The 19,119-nt window shown below is 42.3% G+C and overlaps 1 protein-coding gene across 3 annotated transcripts in view; it reads left to right on the plus strand.

Moving 5' to 3' along the window:
- The window catches only part of RAD51C (RAD51 paralog C), a 72,748-nt gene that overhangs the window by 48,614 nt on the left and 5,015 nt on the right, over nucleotides 1–19,119 (plus strand). For all 3 annotated transcript variants that reach the window (XM_075850407.1, XM_075850408.1, XM_075850411.1), the window contains 2 exons: nucleotides 2,750–2,816; nucleotides 7,644–7,704. In XM_075850407.1, the coding sequence (XP_075706522.1) occupies nucleotides 2,750–2,816; nucleotides 7,644–7,704 (128 nt within the window). The remainder of the gene's footprint in view (nucleotides 1–2,749; nucleotides 2,817–7,643; nucleotides 7,705–19,119) is intronic.

Here is a 19,119-nt window from a genome sequence, read left to right on the forward strand (position 1 = left end):
CGCTTGCTCACACAATGTTAGCGTTAAAACAGCAGTACCATTACTGAGAAAGCACAGCTAATAGCTTCCAATTGCAGCCTGTTACCTACGTTGTGTATGATACATATAGATAGATATCGCTATATAGTGCATTATGGAGAAAAAATAAATAAATCATATATACCATGCTTGTCACTCACCTTACAGAGACTAGCTTATATTTAAGCAGTAGACTTATAAATATACTAATATGATATTTTTATATGAATATTAAATCCTCTAGCAATTAAAACATATCTCTTTAATTGGTACTTTCTATGCCTTCTACATAACAATGGCATTTAAAACAAAATTTAGTTGCCACAGAATTTCCACCTCCGCTACCAACTCCTCAAACAGGCAGAGCCTACCGGCAGGGCAGGGCTGCTGAATCTTATGAATGCCACAGTTAGCGTAAATACCACCAATTTTCCGTCCCTCTGCAGGACACGTCGCCATGGCTACAGGGAAGTATGAAACTTATTTTTTCACGTGAAGGTTTCCGCACCACAATTTGATGCTATTTTCAGACGGAATTTCCTGTGGCGACCAGGACGGATACGATGTGTGCTTTTACGCAGCGGATCTGCCCTGTGTGAACATACCCTTATAGTGAGAAGCTGCGCAAATAAGTGTATGTGTGTATGTGTACAGTGTATATACACACAGTGCTGTGCAAATGTTTTAGTGTTTTAGACCGCTCTGGATAAATGCTGCAATGTAAGAATTCCTTCAAAAATAAAAGTTCATAGTTGAGGCGCTTCTTTACACCTCGAAGGTATGGCTTTTTGGCCGCAATTCTTCCATGAAGACCACTTCTGGCCAGACTTAAGTAAGCATGACGTGTCTTTGATCTGCTGCACTGTTTTCTTGGCCGACCACTGCGTCTATGATCCTCAACATTGCCTGTTTCTTTGTGCTTCTTCAAAACAGCATTTTTCCACAACTGCCTAAAACTTTTGCACAGTACTGTGTGTGTATGTATGTATGTATGTATGTATGTGTGTATATGTATGTGTGTATATATATATACATATATATATACATATATATATACACACTAGTCCGTCTCAATTAATTAGAATATCATCAAAAAGTTAATTTATTTCAGTAATTCAATTCATAAAGTGAAACTCATATGTTATAAAGATTCATTACACACAGAGTGTTCTGTTTCTAGCATTTTTTTTCTTTTAATGTTGATGATTATGGTAACCGTTAATGAAAACCCAAAATTTAGTGTCTCCGAAAATTTGAATATTATATAAGCCTAATTTCAAAAATTATTTTTAATACCGAAATGTAGGCCTACTGAAGAGTATGTACAGTATATGCCCTGAATACTTGGTCAGAGCTCCTTTTGCATGAATTACTGAATCAATGCGGCGTGGCATGGCGGCGATCAGCCTGTGGCACTGCTGAGGTGTTATGGAAGCCCAGGTTTCTTTGATAGCGGCCTTCAGCTCGCCTGCATTGTTGGGTCTGGTGTCTCTCATCTTCCGCTGGCCAATCAAGCACAGTGATACTGTGGTTACAAAATCAGATATTGGTACCAAGTCCTGCTGGAAAATGAAATCAGCATCTCCATAAAGCTTGTCAACAGAGGGAAGCATGAAGTGCTCGAAAATATCCTGGTAGACGGCTGCGTTGACTCTGGACTTGATATAACACAGTGGACCAACACCAGCAGATGACACGGCTCCCCAAACCATCACTGACTGGAAACTTCACACTGGACCGCAAGCAACTTGGATTTACGCCCTCCACTCTTCCTCCAGATTCTGGGACCTGGATTTCCAAATAACATGCAAAATTTACTTTAATCTGAAAACAGGACTTTGGACCACTGAGCAACAGTGTTGGTCCACTGTGTTATATCATTTCCAGGGTCAACGCAGCCGTCTACCAGGGAATTTTCGAGCACTTCATGCTTCCCTCTGCTGACCAGCTTCATGGAGATGCTGATTTCATTTTCCAGCAGGACTTGGCACCTGCCCACACTGCCAAAAGTACCAATACCTGGTTTACTAACCACAGTATCACTTTTTTTTTCTCATCCATACTAAGTAAGTATATAGTGTCCATCATATTAAACAATTGTTGAGGTCCCCAAGAGGAGAGCCAAAACGGACCATTTATAAATGACAATTAAGTAATGTATTTGCAATCCTTAGGGCTTTTCCACACACAACGGAATTGCTGCATAAAATTTCTGCAGCAATTCCGTTGAAAGTCAGAGACTTGCCGCTGCGACAAAAAACGCACTATTTCCTGCTGTTTTTACGGCAGAAAATGGTGTATAAATTGCTGCGTTTTTCACAATGTTAGGAGATGGAGAAACGCAGCAGTTCTGGACGCTTTCCGCAGCAGGAATTGACATGCTGCGGTCTGAAAAAATACGCACTGCAGGTCAATTTCTGCTCTGAATTTTTACGCAGCATTTAGATGAGATTTGTTAAATCTCATCCATTATACTGCTACTGTATTCTGGAGCGTTTTTTCCAGACGAAATTCCAGCAATTCCACAGCAAGTGGACAAGCCCTTAATGATATCTTTCCTTCTTCGATTGGTAAAACCGTTCTTTCAACGGGAGTACCATTGTGTGGTGTTATGAGGGACAATTTGCAGTAGTGGAATCTGACTGTCCTATGATTTAAAATGATAAATCGCATGCCTGAATACACAGGGTACTGTTTCAGTTTGCTTGCTAAAAATGTTTTGTTTTTCTAGGTGGTACTAACTAATCAAATGACCACAAGAATTGGATCTAGCGAGTCACTGCTTGTGCCAGCTTTAGGTATGATACAATGTTCAGCAGCTTTTAAGCAAATAAGCATATGCATTATAAAAATGTGCTAAAACATTTTATTTTGGTACGTTTCATTAACTCCCTCTTAGAAGCCACCATAACGCTAGACCCTAAGATATGTTTACTGGGGATCCTTGAGGCCGAGAGCGCATGATTGTTTCCTCAACAGGTGTTCTTAAAGAGGCTCTGTCACCTCATTATAAGTGGCCTATCTTCTACATAATGTGATCGACGCTGTAATGTAGATTACAGCAGTGTTTTTTATTTAGAAAAACGATCAATTTTGATGGAGTTATGACTTATTTTAGCTTTATGCTAATGACTTTCTTAATAGACAACTGGGCGTATTTTTACTTTTTGACCAAGTGGGCGTTGTGGAGAGAACTATATGACGCTGACCAATCAGCGTCATACACTTCTCTCCATTCATTTACTCAGCACATAGTGATCTTGCTAGATCATGATGTGCAGTCACATACTCACACATTAACGTTACTGAAGTGTCTTGACAGTGAATAGACATCGCTTCCAGCTAGGACGCGATGTCTATTCACAATGCCGATACTTCGGTAACATTTGTGTGGGACTTAATGACAGCAAGCGTGATTTTACGAGATCACGCTGTAAATGACAGCTTAGGGTATGTTCACACGTAAACGCAAAATACGTCTGAAATTACGGCGCTGTTTTCAGGCGAAAACAGCTCCTGCATTTCAGACGTTTTTGCAAGTACTTGCGTTTTTAACGGCGTATGTTACGGACGTATTTAGAGCTGTTTTTCATTGGAGTCCATGAAAAACGCCTCCAAAAACGTTCCAAGAATTGTCCTGCACTTCTTTGAAGCGGGCGTATTTTGACAGCGACGCGTAAAATTACACCTCGTCTGAACAGAACATCGTAAAGCCCATTGCAAGCAATGGGCAGATGTTTGCAGACGTAATAGAGCCGTCTTTTCAGGCATAATTCGAGGTGTAAAACGCCCGAATTACGCCTGTAAATAGGTCGTGTGCACATAGCCTTACAGCATGATGTAAGATCACGCTTGCTGTGCTGTAAGTCCCACACAAACATTACCGAAGTGTCGGGTACTTATAATGTGGTGACAGAGCCTCTTTAAGGAAATCCTTATTTATGGCACGTAAAGCCATTGCCCTGAGGTGGATGTCCCCTGTAGCTCCCGAGATTTCCCAATGGGTGGCACTGATCAATAATATGCTACCGTTTGAGAAAGTTATTTATCACAAGAGAGGTTGCCCAAATAAGTTTCACAAAATTTAGGGGGTATGGTGTGCTTCTCTTAAAGAGGCTCTGTCACCAGATTTTGCAACCCCTATCTGCTATTGCAGCAGATAGGCGCTGCAATGTAGATTACAGTAACGTTTTTATTTTTAAAAAACGAGCATTTTTGGCCAAGTTATGACCATTTTTGTAGTTATGCAAATGAAGCTTGCAAAAGTCCAAGTGGGTGTGTTTAGAAGTAAAAGTCCAAGTGGGCGTGTATTATGTGCGTACATCGGGGCGTTTTTACTACTTTTACTAGCTGGGCGTTCTGAAGAGAAGTATCATCCACTTCTCTTCAGAACGCCCAGCTTCTGCCAGATCACGCTGTGATGTCACTCACAGGTCCTGCATCGTGTCAGACGAGCGAGGACACATCGGCACCAGAGGCTTCAGTTGATTCTGCAGCAGCATCGGCGTTAGCAGGTAAGTCGATGTAGCTACTTACCTGCAAACGCCGATGCTGCTGCAGAATCAACTGTAGCCTCTGGTGCCGATGTGTCCTCGCTCGTCTGACACGATGCAGGACCTGTGAGTGACGTGATACTTCTCATCAGAACGCCCAGCTAGTAAAAGTAGTAAAAACGCCCCGATGTACGCACAAAAATGGTCATAACTTGGCCAAAAATGCTCGTTTTTTAAAAATAAAAACGTTACTGTAATCTACATTGCAGCGCCTATCTGTTGCAATAGCAGATAGGGGTTGCAAAATCTGGTGACAGAGCCTCTTTAACACATTAACTCCAGATCTCTAATGGAAGGGGAAGGTTGGTTTAACTTAATCGTATTTGTGACTAAGGCTTTATCCCGGCTTTGTTTGTTTTTTGTTTCTGTTATTAAGTACAGTAAAAAATAGTGTAGTTCCGTTTAGCCAGAAACAATATGCAATGTTAAATACCTTTTGTGTCAAAAAAGACAAAAGTATAGTATATAGTAGGTATGATACCTTTATTGGCTTACCATAAATGCAAGCTTTCAGAGCAGAGAGGTCCCTTCTTCAGGCAAGTTTACAAATGAATGACTTAGAAAAAAGCACAGCATTTAAGATGTTACACAAAGACAATTAGTACATGAGGTGATGCATCATTAAGATAAGCTGGGCCCATAAAACAGGTTATAAAGATGATGACTTAGGAGATAAGGGATCTGGAGTCAGTCTGATGGGGGATGTGATGTGTGTCCATGTAGTGGCTCATAAATCCAGGTGTTAGATTGTGGCCTTGTGTCAATGACTGGAATTTTATCATCATCTTGAATTTCCAAATTTTTCTTTCTCTGTTGTTTTTAAAATGATCCTTCAGACATACAATAGAAAAGCAGCTGGATACACCCGTGGGAAAAAACTTCTCTGGACCAGACCACAGTTTGGCAGATTTAAAGAGAACCTTTCACCTCGCCATACATGTGCAGCATGTAATGGGCATGGCTGCACAAACCCCGGGGCAATTTACTTTTTTTTTCTACCCTCCTCCATTATTTAGATATCGGTGCCGTTATATTTGGCACCCGATATTTAAATAACCCCCTGAACTGTCAATGGGGCGTGTACTGGCAAGGGGGCGTGTTACTATGGCTGTGACACTGTCCAATCAGATACGGACAGTGTTACAGCAAGAGCGAGGATAGAGGAGAGTGTGCATGCGCACACGCTCTCTTCAGCTTTCAAGATCAGTCTTCTGGCGGGGGGGGCGTGTCACTGCTACAGACAGTGTAAGAGCTGTGGAGAGGAGAGCGTGCATGCGTGCTCTCATCTCTTCAGCTCTTGCGAGAGGTCAGTCTTGTACTTTGTCTGACGAACTGGCTAGGGGGCGTGTCACTTCTATGGACGGTTGCACTGTCCGTAGCAGAGACACGCCCCCTATCCTTCTTTGCACAGGCTTTGGTTCCCCTAATTCTTGCATATTTAGCATTTGGCAATAATATCATTGCCTAGTGTAAGATTTAAAGGAGCTCAAATGGAGCTTCACTTTAAGTGCACCTAACATACCCAGCAACATTGAACAAGCTCAGTTAACCAATTATACAGTCAAAGGCCAAACCTTTTTAATGCAAATATTCCATGCGCTTGAATAAAAACAGAAAAAATATTACCTGGATTTTCATTTTCATAACCTATTTTGGTGGTCTGCAAACCGTAAAAGCGGTTGTAGAAACCAGTCCTTAACACATGCCTTCAAAGCTGCAGATCAATGTAGTTTCAAAACAGATGGGATGTTATAGATTGCCAATGATTGATGTATATTTAGAGGAATTGGGAGATTCTATTATAAAAGCTTGCCGTAGAGAATAAAAGTTAGCAATTTGACGGATTAAATTATCAATTGCATCCGACTGATTAAATTTCTTTCATCATTCGTAACGGATTGAATTCATAAGCTGTGCCCTGATTGGAGAAACGTTGGAATGCGAATTTGCAGGCATATTGATACATGGCTAGTTATGTGTTTGACTTGTAAGTGAAGGGTACATGGGGTGTTTAGATTATTAGATGTGCAGATATTTATGCACAATGGGGTTTTTACCCCGTCATTCCCGAGCAATGCCCCAGAATCCATTTTCTGCTTGCTTATCTATGCTGACAACTTTGCCATAGTTACATAAGACTTTATTTGTAAAGTACCTGCTTCTGTTCATTCCTCTTATATAGGTAGGCAAGTCTTTGCAGATCATCGTTACCCACAGTACTTGTATTGACAGTCAGATTAGCCTAAGGGGTTTCCTTACTTACTAAATGGCACTTTATTGACTGGATACAAAGCGCAATCCCCTCTGGAACCATTAATCTTTACACTCCTATTTTGCCAAGAGTAAAAATCCTTTCATTTTATTAGGAAAAAAAACACTGGTTGCCTTGAGCTGACTACACAAATGTTTTAAAAGAAAAAAAATTGTCCTAATATCAGTCTTCGCAGTATAGTGAAATTTAAAACCCATTTAGACCTATTTTTACTCGCTTTTATATCTTCATTTTCACATCAACCATGTGCTGCCTCATCATAAAAACATAAAGATCTTTAGTGTTGTAATGCCTTCTAAGCAACACATATACTGTAGTTTTTTACATTGTAAAACGTCATTCCTTAATACATTGTTCTTAGCAAAATAGTTTCTGCTGGAAGCAGGATCGCCCTGAACAGCACAGCAAGGAAACAGCAGGAAGTTCAATTTCTTGTCACCTTCCCAGCAGTCCGTTAACAGGTTATATAGACTGTTTTACAGCAGTCTGTAACCTTTGACAAACTAGCCTATTCTAGACTGACAGTAGTCCACCGTTTACTGATGGCAGAGAATTGGAATCTCAAGACACTGTCCTTGTTTGTGTTTACATCATTTTAAGATCAGTTTTAAGATCAGTTTAGCTAGTAATAATATATTTGAGAATTAAATTCCCTAATATTTTAGCCCATGAACCTGCATATATGGGTCAATTGCAAATGGTATGTAAATACCTTGTTGAGTGCAATGATACTAGTTCCTTAGAGCAACAATAGTAAATAACCAAATCCTTGTTTTTCTTTTGTTTTATTCTCTATACAGGGGAAAGCTGGGGCCACGCGGCTACTAATCGTATCATTCTTCACTGGGAAAGATTGCAAAGGTAAGAGTTTATTGTAGAGCTTGTCTACTAGTTATTACTTCTCACTGAAGAACAGATTTAGAGCGAATCTAAATCTAATAGATTATATTTCTACTCGGATTTCTTGTATTACCAGTTACACAATGGATCAGGCCGCACTGGTAATACAGTATACTTTTATTTATAAATTGCATATTTTAAAGGTTTATAACATTTATTTGCCTATCCTTCTCTTGAATGGGACTGAGCTGCAGTATCCGGCACAGCTGTAAGGACATGGACAAGGCTATGTTGGTTACTGAAGTGAAAGAGTGTACCCCATCCATGACACATTGATGGCCTATAATAAGAATATGTTAGATCCCGGAAAACCCTTTAAAATGCTTTCTACCTGTCGTCGTCGTCTTCTTCTGCCACTGAAATAAAATGGAAAATCTTAAGTTTGCTTTGATACTTCCTATGGTGTACCACAGATGTCATCTAGGCTTTCCCATTTTGTATTATCAAACAAAGGATTTACAGGCAGGCATGAAGATCTATGGGCTGTAAACCGGAAATGTTACGTCACTAGGTTACTAAAGACTTTTCCTCATAGCCCTCAATGTAGCAGATAATGGTTGCAACTTCCTGCCCCCAGTCACCGAGAGAAGAGTTACTATGCAGCACTGCTATACTAAAAAGGTGAATAGAATGGAATAACAAATGTGGAAAATTCATACGCCCATTTAGGATTTAGGTAGAAATGCAGTTGCAGATATACTATTTTTAAGTCCCACTATGGGACTTTTCTAAGTCATGATTTGATCGCTTTTATAATACACTGCAATACTTCTATATTGCAGTGTGCTATGCCTGTCATTGTAAAACTGACAGGCATATTATTAGGCCATGCCTCTGTGCATACACTGATGGCAGAACTAGGGGCCTTTTTTAGGCCCCCGGCTGCCTCGGAAACCATTGTCATCCTGTGATCACATCACAGGGGTGCTAATAGAGCGACAAAGGGACCCACTCCCTCTGAAACTACTTAGATGCCACGGTCGATATTGAGTGCGACATGTAAGGGGTTTAATGGCCGGGATCGGAGGTAACCCTGATCCCGGCCGTTACTGCAGGAGCCTGTGCCAGGCTTATGACGCAGCCCTGTGAAAAGGCGTATGGGCGGTCATTAAAGGGTTAAAGTGAGACTGCTTTTTTTATCGTATAGTATTTCCTGCTTGCTTTCTCTGCCTCAAATATAAAGTACGTTACTATTTTCTCTAATAATGTAACTTTATGCAAAACCTAAATAATGCTAAATAAATATATACTGTAGACTATATCCTGAAATGTGAATGTAATAATATGATTTGCTATATATGTTAGTGCTCTTTGTAGTTCACTAATAACAAATTCTGTGCTTCCATATTGCTACACTGAGTGCCTAACAATTGGCTCATTTATTTGTTTGTTTCTAATGCGTCAGCTTTAAAATGTACAAAACATCTTTCATCCTGACTTTATTCTGGATTAGTACGTCTTTGTCTGAAATAAGTTGCCATGGAGTCCGCAGAAGAGGAAAGCCGTGAAAATGCTTTTACAATACATAATTTGTTCAGCTGAGTAGAATGCCACTGTCCAAGATTGAATTTACAAGAATACTTTGCATTCTTAACACGATTTTCTTAGCAGAGATTTTTAGCGCTCTTCACAATGAATAGTGTCATCATGCTTTTAAATTGTGTCAGTATGTCTAAAATATTCAGAATCATAGAATTATTTATAAAACTGCAGTCCTATGTGTTTACCAGAGGTGAATTTAAGGGGAAAAAATAAGACTGAACAAACATAAATATGGATAGATTACCATCAATAGGATGAGCAAAAACATTTCCCAAGACTTGTACTTATAAAAAAGAGAAATGTATTGTTAATGTGGTAAACTTTTGGGGCAGGTGTGGAATGTAAACTATTCATACAGATCAATACAAAATATAAGTTGGCATTTGTACAGACTCTGCTGGTCTGGAATAAGCTGAATTATGGGTCCACGATTATCTATATCCTACAACACTAAAAGTAAATCTACATACAATAGTGAGGTTCTTTGCGCACATTTTGATCAAATTATGTGAGCCCACCTGCCACGACAAGGCGACCTCACTTCTAAGTATTGTATATATGTGGGGCTCTTGACTGCCTCTATTTTTGATAAGCGAGGTCACCTTGTATTGGCAGGTGGGCTCACACAAGTTGATCAAAATTTGCACTAGGAACCTCACTATTGTAAGTAGATTCAGCAGCAATGCATATATATGTATATATAGTGTTTTAGGTGGCATTGGTGTTCGCAGAGTGCTATCGTCATTTTCTTGTCTATTGTTTTGCAGTGACAGACGTACTTGCACCTGCACACACTTTTTTCATTTTGCTGGAATGTGCTGATTAAACTTTCTTGTGTGTTGTATATACGTAGGGCTAGTGCCTGCCTCCATTTTTAATCTTGCACACCACCCATCCTGCCATAGGGTGATTTTAATTAGTTTAAAGCTGGTTCCTGCCTTTCCCAAGTATATTCTGAAGGCTCAGACCCACAATAGGGTGTATGTGCAGTGTGGGGACCACCCGTATAAGTGAAGTTGCCTTGTCGTGGCAGGTGGGCTCACACAATTTGATTAAAATGTGTGTTAAGAATCTCACTATTGTAAGTAGATTCAGCAGCAATGTATACGTGTGTGTATGTGTATATATATATGTGTATATATATATATGTATATATATATATGTATATATATATATAGCAGCAGTGAGGAGATTATACAGCAGTAATGAGCAGTGTAGCTGAGAATCCAGCTCTGGGGTGAGATATAACACTTACCAGGAAACGGCAGCACGTCTGTCTGTCTGTCTTTTGCACTCTGCTCATGCTCCCCACCCCTCTCACTAGACTTGTATGGGCAGAGCGTTTGTGTCTTACTCCCTCTGCGCCCTCCACCTGCTATCTCCTCCCCTCTTCGTACTTTTGTGTTTCTTTCTCTCTCTCTGCTCCCTCCTCCTTCTACCCCTCCCCTTTTCTTAGACTTCTATTGGCAGGCAGTAGAGACACTCCCTCACTGCAGTCCATCTCCTCTGCTCTGTAACTAGGCTTTTGCTTGACAACAGGAGGGGGACAGCAGATTACAGGTAGGGAGACACCTAGTGGCAAAAACTTCACAAGAAATTTGCATGGACAAAACAACTAAATTTTAACAGTAAGTAAATTACAAAGCTGATATACGGATGTAGTTATCTTTATCTTGACTCTGATAACTTGCTGCAGCGTGATCTCATGCAACAAAAGGCATTGAAAAGGTAAAGATAAAGGATCTTGCCACTGTGTATTTAACGCGTTAAAATTCAAGATAAAGACGGCTACATCTGTATATAGGTATTCTATTATAGCATAGTTTGTTTGAAAAGTTAGTGTTCGTATAATAAAGATATCTTACATCCCTTAGAACCAAGCAAAAAGTAATTTTCCCTCCCTTGTCCACCATCAGTTTCAAAGCTGATCATGCAGGTCTCCACACATTGCCCTAATTTGCTTTCCATTGGTTAATTCACACTTCTCCTCCTGTTAAACTCCTCTCATTGATTTCAGAGCCTGTGTTACAATGCATACAGTTGCATAGTACCACAGCCCAAGACATTGGGCACATGGCCTGGGACCTTGGGCAAGAGCCCAGGGCTGAAGATTGCCCTGCGTGGCACAAATATATCTTATTCTTCTTTAGTACCACTGACTTATATATAATATATAAAAAGTTCCCCATCCTTTAACAAGTGTGTGTAGTTTTCAAACCATTTTTTGCATATGAGTTATATTTTATTGTACCGTATTTTTTGGACTATAAGACGCAGATTTTAGCAAGAATAAATCTTGCTAAAAAGTCCCTGTGTCTTATAGTCAGCAGTCAAGGGACCCGGCAGCGCCGGGCCCACTGACTGGTCCTTACTTAACCCTTTCCCGACCCTTGATGTGCTGGCACATCATGGAGCACGGAGGGGATGATGTATGGAGTGGGCTCACGCACTGAGCCCGCTCCATACACTGCAGATACGCTGCTCTAATGGCCAGGAACAGCGATGGCGCTGTTCCTGGCCGTTTAGTTAAATGCCCTGGACAATAGCGACCGCGGCATTTATAGTAGTAGTAGTAATAGTAGTCCCATGAAGGACATTTATGACATATCTACAGGATATGTCATAAATGTCAGATAGATGCGGCCCCCTAAACCCCGTTCTATCATACCCGGCTCCGCTATCTATGTTGGGCTATGTTGTTTCCGTAACTATACGTTATGGTTCTCAGAATGTGGTGAAAACAAACAATTTTTTAACCAATCGTTTTTTCTTTGTAAAAGAAATAAAATATACATTTTTTTCATATTTTCTGTTGTCTAAAACCTAAGTATGTCTTATAGTCTGAAAAATATGGTATTTTATTATATTTTAACTTACCGTATATGTCGGCGTATAAGACGACTGGGCGTATAAGACGACCCCCAACTTTTACCCTTAAAATATAGAATTTAAGATATACTCACCATTTCGTGCAGGAGTGCTTCACTATGGCCATCGGCGGCAGGACCCAGGACTCTCTGTCTCTTTGAACTCGCGCATGCGCAGATAGGCTGCTTCATCGCGCGAGATCTGAGAGGCAGGGAATGAGAGGAAAGGGTGGGCCAGAGCATCTTACAGAGATGTTCCCTGGCGGCTAATACCGGCTTCCCTCAGATCCGTGGCGGATTCCGTGCATCCCGGGAGCCTGTGTACCGGACTGCAGGCTCACAAGGTAACACACAACCTGTGTGTAGACAATATGTAGACTAGGGATGTCACGATACCAGAATTTGGACTTCGATACCAATACTTTAGTATTGCGATTTCGATACCAATTTCGATACTTTTGCCAACAGTAATAAAAAAAAAATTCTTCCGTTTTCTGAGGTGAGGCGCGACGTGTGATGAATTTTGAACGCGCCTCACATTAATAGTAATTAATCCCATCATGTTTCTCAGTCATATTGGGTTAATGTGCGAGGTACATGATGGGGTTAATTACTATTAATGTGAGGAACATGGAGGGTAAATTCATCGCACCTCATGCCTCACATTAATAAGTGAATGAAAGCCGTGTTTATTTCATTTTTTTATTTTAATGTTTATTGTAAAAAAGGTGAAGGTGTATTTTTTTTAAAATTTAACAATACTTTGTTTTTACTTTATTTTTAAACTTTAATGTACTGACATATATCAGATATGTGCCAGTACATTAACCTGTGGACGGATAATACACAGGCAGTTGTTAGGACATACTTGGGTATGTCCTAACAACATGAAATATGGTAAGACAGCCCTGGGGTCCGTCAATAGACCCTGGGCTGTCTGCCCATATATGGTATGGCCCTCGATCGCGTCACAGGAATTCCCTGTGACGCGATCCAGGGGCATCCCCCCTTCTCACTTTCCCCTGAATGCTGCAGTCAGCTGTGATCGCAGCATTCAGGGGAATAACGGCGGAGATGAGAGGTTTCTCTGATCTCCGCCGTTATAGCGCGGGGCTGCGGCTGTGTAATACAGCCATTGCCCCGCTCCTGACAGGAAGTGCGCGCACGGTCAGCATGAGGTGATGCGGCCGGCGCTGCACTAATGAGCGGCAGTTCAGGCACTGAAGACAGAACATGGGGGTGTTTTGTAGCGCGCCCGCCATGTTCTGTCTCCAGTGCCGCCGCTCATTAGTGCAGCGCTGGCCGCATTGCATCATCCTGACCCCGCGAACTTATCATGACTCAGGAGCGGGGCTGTGGCTGAATTACACAGCCGCAGCCGCGCTCCCATACATTCATGTGTCACTATACTGAGCCGTGCGGCTGCAACGTGCATCCCTAATGTAGACAATATCCGGCATATAAGACGACCCCACACTTTTGACATTTTTTTAAGGGTGTAAAAAGTCGTCTTGTACGCCGATATATACGGTAACTGCAAGATTTCAGGGATAACTGAACCACATGTATAAAATGATTGGCTAGAAATTGGCTCAGCAATTCTGGCATGTGGTGTTATTTACATATATGTTCTAAGAGGCACACACCTCTTTTTAAATTAGGCTCATCTCTGGCTGTCCGTGCGCTAGAAAGGGAAATTTGCGCCAGCTGCAACCTGGCGTAAATTTCTACTGTAATCTACTCCAGTTTCTGGTGTAAATGATAGTGAATTAGTAGGGCCATGAGTGACCCTGCCCCCTTACGCAAGCCTCACTTTTTTTTAAGGAGGCAGCGTAAAACATCATAAAGTTGCAAATATGGTGTGTGCCATAATTTGTCATTTTTCCACTCCATAACACTGGCTTATAGCCATTGATAAATTCACCCAATACGTTTTTGTTTTTTTTAAATCCAACAACTTTTTATTAGATTTTGACAACACAAGATAAACATCTGGTACATACAAAAAAATATTTTTTCCTCTTTTGTTATAATATACAAAATGCATGTATAGCCCACCTAGACCTCCTTCACAGTACTTTTATACCATATCCCTCCCTCCCTCGTTTCTTTCCACCCATTCTCCTCAGAGAATCTTTCAAACCTCTATCTACCCCCTCGTCTCGCATTCCCTACCCTATGGTAATAGACGTCTTTATTGTCCAGTTGTAAGCCACCCACTACATCTTAGAGTGAACACCTGTCCCCTCCAAACCAACCATTCCCCCGCCCCCCCCCCCCCCCCGCAGTACCCCCTTATTTCCCAGGCACTTCCGGCCAACCGTCTCAGCACTTTATACATTCAAAACCAAATCCCTTGCGGAACTACCCTGAGGAGTCTCCTACGAACTTGCCGTTCCATGACTGTGCAACCATTTACCCCATTGTTTATCATATTTGTGTATTGTCCCATGTTTCATATATATCCGTTTTTCCAAAGATACCGTATGGTTAACGTAACCCACTAGCTCAGACACTCTTGGGGGATCTGTTTGCAACCAGTATTTTGCTATCAGTTCCCTTGCATGGTATAATACCTTTTAATAGACAGTAATTCAGCTTGATCTTCTCCCTCCCCACCCATACATCCCAGAAGAAATACCTTAGGGTCCATCGGGAAATCTCTACCATACACCCTCGTTACCATTCCTCTAACCTCCCCCAATATCCATTTAGCATTGGACAGCTCCAGAACATATGCTTCAAGTCTGCCCCATCTGACGAACATCTTGGGCATTCCATCGTTGGTCTAAGCCGCATTTGCCATAACACCTTAGGCGTCCTATACACTCTATGTAGGAGAAATAGTTGCGACCTCCTATGTGCTACACTAATGGAGAGTACTTTTGGCGATTCAAGTATTTCCTCCCATTCGTCATCAGTCAAAGTCCCCACATCCCCTTCCCATTTTCTTTTGATCTCCGCCAGAGGATCCCCAAGGAATTTGGAGAGCAACGTACTGTACAGCAAAGATATAATCCCTTTCGTGTCCCTCGCCCCCAATACTTGCTCCACAACCCCCATATTGGAGCAACTCAAATCCACAGATCTAGCTTGTGCTTGTGCAGCATGACGCAATTGAAGGTACTGGTAGAACAGCCTATGTGGGAGTTCAAACTCCTCCTGCAATTGTGAGAACAACTTGAGAATTCCACCTTCGTACAGCTGGCATACTAATCTGACCCCTTTTTGTTCCCACTCCTGAGGTGTTAAGGTGTTAAATTCCCATAAGTACGGGTTGTCCCAAATTGGCATGTAATTTGAACACCCTGCAACTCCCAATAATTTCTTGCACTCCCATCATACCTTATGTATCAGTAACAAGGTTAGTTTTTTCCCCCGCCTCCCTCCTCAACTTATGGGACTCCATTGCTTCCAACATATCAGTGCGCTGACCTAAATAAAACAACAATTTCCCGCTAGAATCCCACCCGTCCCTATCCTTCCATCCCTTAAAGTGTTGCAGTTGAGCCGCCAAATAGTATATACAGGCATTCGGTAGAGCCAAGCCTCCCTGTTCCGTTGGTAACTGTAATTTTTCAAATTTGATCCTAGGAATCCCCCTTTTCCACACCAAGTCCCTGAACAAGTTATGTATCCTCCTGAACTAGTACTTAGACACCCACACTGGGGCATTATGCACCACATAGAGAACCTGAGGCATAAGAATAACTTTTATCAGGTTTGCACGACCTAAAGCTGAAAGTGGCAGCCCAAGCCAAATTTTAGTCTTATCTTTCAGTTTTTCTAACAGTGGCTTCACATTCAAAGCTACAAAGTCCTGTACCTTCGCCGAGACCTTAATCCCCAGGTACTTAAATTCCTTCACACAAGGTATATTTATCCCCCCCCCCACCACCAGCGGCGTAATCAGAGACGTAAGTGGCAACAGTACCGACTTATTCCAGTTGATTTGCAATCCCGAGAATCTACCAAACCTCTCCAGTACATCCATAACCACAGGCAACGACCGTTCCACCCCTCCCAAAAACAACAGAATATCGTCAGCATATAATGCTATACGTTCCTCCAAGTCGCCATATCTAAACCCTCCTATACCCGGACGTTGTCTCACTACATTCGCCAAAGGCTCGATCGCCAGGGCAAACAACAGCGGGGAAAGTGAGCACCCCTGACGCGTCCCCCTCCCCAGAGCAAAAGTCTCCGACATCATTCCATTGGTTCTTATTCTAGCTACTGGTTCCTTATATAGCAATTTCACCCATGTAATAAAATTCCTCCCAAATCCAAACCGCTCTAGAATAGCCCAAAGGTACCCCCACTCCACACTATAGAACGCCTTAGCGGCATCCAAAGACAGAACTGCTCTAGACTGCGTGCCTCCAGTATCTGCCTGTATGTTCTAAAACAGTCGCCTCAGATTAACCGCCGTGGATTTTGATGGCATGAACCCCGACTGATCCGGATAAATAACCGTAGTCACTACTTTTGTCAGCCTGTTAGCTAGGACCTTCGCTAAGATTTTTATGTCCGAAGTCAACAAGGATATTGGTCGGTAAGGGTCGGGTTGTGTCCGGTCCTTCCCATCTTTAGGAATAACCACTATTGCAGCTTCGTACATAGTCTGCGGCAGACGTCCCCTCGCAAAACTATCCTGGAACACCTCCAGTAACCCAGGCAAAAGCTCATCTCCGTATGCTTTGTATAATTCAGTAGGTATTCCATCCATCCCTGGAGCCTTTTCATTTGCCATAGAACTCGCCGCTTGTTGTACTTCCTCTAGAGTTAATGATGCCTCCAGCATCTCCCTATCCCCCTCCCTCAAAGTAACCCACGTCATGTCTTCCAGATATTCCGAATAGTCTACTCTGGAGCGATACAACTCGGTATAGAAGGATTTTAACACACCCAGTATATCTCCTGTTTCCCCAACCAGTGTCCCATCATAATCCTGCAAGTGATGGATAAACACTCCTTCCCGCGGAGGTCTAGCTATAGTAGCTAGCAGTCTACCCGTCGTCTCCCCCTCTTCATAATACTTTTGTTGCATATAGAGCTTTTAGCCGCTTGTTCCATCAGATGTTCCCTTAATAATTTTTGGGCGTCCTTCCACTGAGCAAACGTGTCTGCCGTGCTATTTACGACATACCTTTCCTCCGTCAATGTCACCCTACACGTCAGGGTAATTCCCACTTGCCTAGATTTGTTCTTTATGGCCGTGATCTCCTGTATATACACCCCTCTTATATATGCCTTCATAGCATCCCATAGAACATCTGTAGGAACCGTATCTTTATTAAAGTCAAAATATTCCCGTAGACTCGTAACTATTTTACCCTCCCCCACCAATTTTATCCAGAACGGGTTCAGCCTCCAGTGCATTCTTAACCCTCCCACCTGCGGACTAGTTCTGACTTTCAGCAACATTGGGGAGTGATCTGACAACGACCGCGGCAAATACTCCACCCCCTCCACACACATAACTCCTAAGCTGTTACTAAACATCAGATCTATTCTGGATAACGAGCCATATGTAGATGACACACAAGAATACTGCGTAGTAGAAGGCCACTTTGCTCGCCAAACATCAGTGAGAACAACCTCTGTCATATACTTCCCAAATTGCGTCAGATCAGTGTCTCCCACCCCCACTGCCTTCGGGAACTTATTCTGCCCCTTATCCATAATGTTGTTGAAGTCTCCCATTAGTATAGTCGGAACCATAGGCCAGCTAGCCTCTCCAGCACCTCGCATATAGGAACTACGGAGTACGGGGGAGGCACATATATTACCACAATAATACCTTCCCAATTAAATAGTTTGCAATGTACCCCAACATACCTGCCCTCCCCATCACTGAAAGAAGCCAAACAGCGAAAAGGTACATCTCTATGGACCAGGAGACTAACCCCCCTTGAGTATGAGGAATGAAAGGAGTGAAAACAGTGTCTAATCCAAAGCCTATGCGCCTGTTGCGCCGTATCATTGGTACCTCGCACATTCCAGGACAAGAAATTTACCCTACCTCCCATCCAGTCATTGCTTTTATCTTACGGTGGCAAGTACCGCGTAATTCGGTGAAGCTCATAGCGTGCTGCAACCCAAACTCCCCCCCCCCCCACAAAACATTGCCCTCCCTTAGCCACCCACCCAACTTTCCATAAACTTACCCTCCTAAGAGGGCCAGGGCTGGCGAAGAAAGCTCCACTTGTATGACATTCCAGCTTCCCAATCACATTGCAAAAATACATGAGCAGTATCCACCCAATCATTTTACACAATGTATCCCTAGATGGCCGAATCCTCCCGCCACCTTAATACAGTATACTGGTTTCTTTTCTTTTTCTCAAATAACTATGCAACACTTAACTTTCATCCCTGTCACCCCTCCCAGCATCAGAGAAAGAGAGACTGCATCACCAAATCTTAGAAGCATACAATTGCATATAACATTGCCTTATTTCCCCCTTGCAGTGCAAACCCTTCCCTTAGTAGCAGAGTCCCGTCAGGAACCATCCATCCCAGGATCACGCAGCAGCTTCCTCCTGATCCTGACGAAGGCGATCCTCATGACTGTCCAGATATCTTAGCGCATCCTTTGAGTTTTCAAAAAATTAGACTGACCCCAGCGCCGCCACTCGAAGCTTCACGGGGTATAGCATAGAATATTGAACACGTAGATTCCTCAGTCGTTTTTTAATGTCCAAGAATTGCATCCTCCTTTTTTGAACCTCAGCAGAGAAATCCGGATAGAAGGAAACTTTTACTCCATTCACACTTATGTCCTGCCTTTCCCAGGCCTGTCGAAGAATCAAATCTCTGTCCTTGTAATGAAGAAGCTTTACCAGGACGGGTCGTGGCGGGCGACCAGGTGGGCCAGGTCAAGTAGGCACTCTATGGGCTCTTTCCACCGCAAACAGCGGAGTCAACGATACTTTGCCAAACACCTCCAACAGCCACTTTTCAA

The sequence above is a fragment of the Rhinoderma darwinii genome, chromosome 2, assembly GCF_050947455.1.
Source record: "Rhinoderma darwinii isolate aRhiDar2 chromosome 2, aRhiDar2.hap1, whole genome shotgun sequence".
Lineage (NCBI taxonomy): Eukaryota > Metazoa > Chordata > Amphibia > Anura > Rhinodermatidae > Rhinoderma > Rhinoderma darwinii.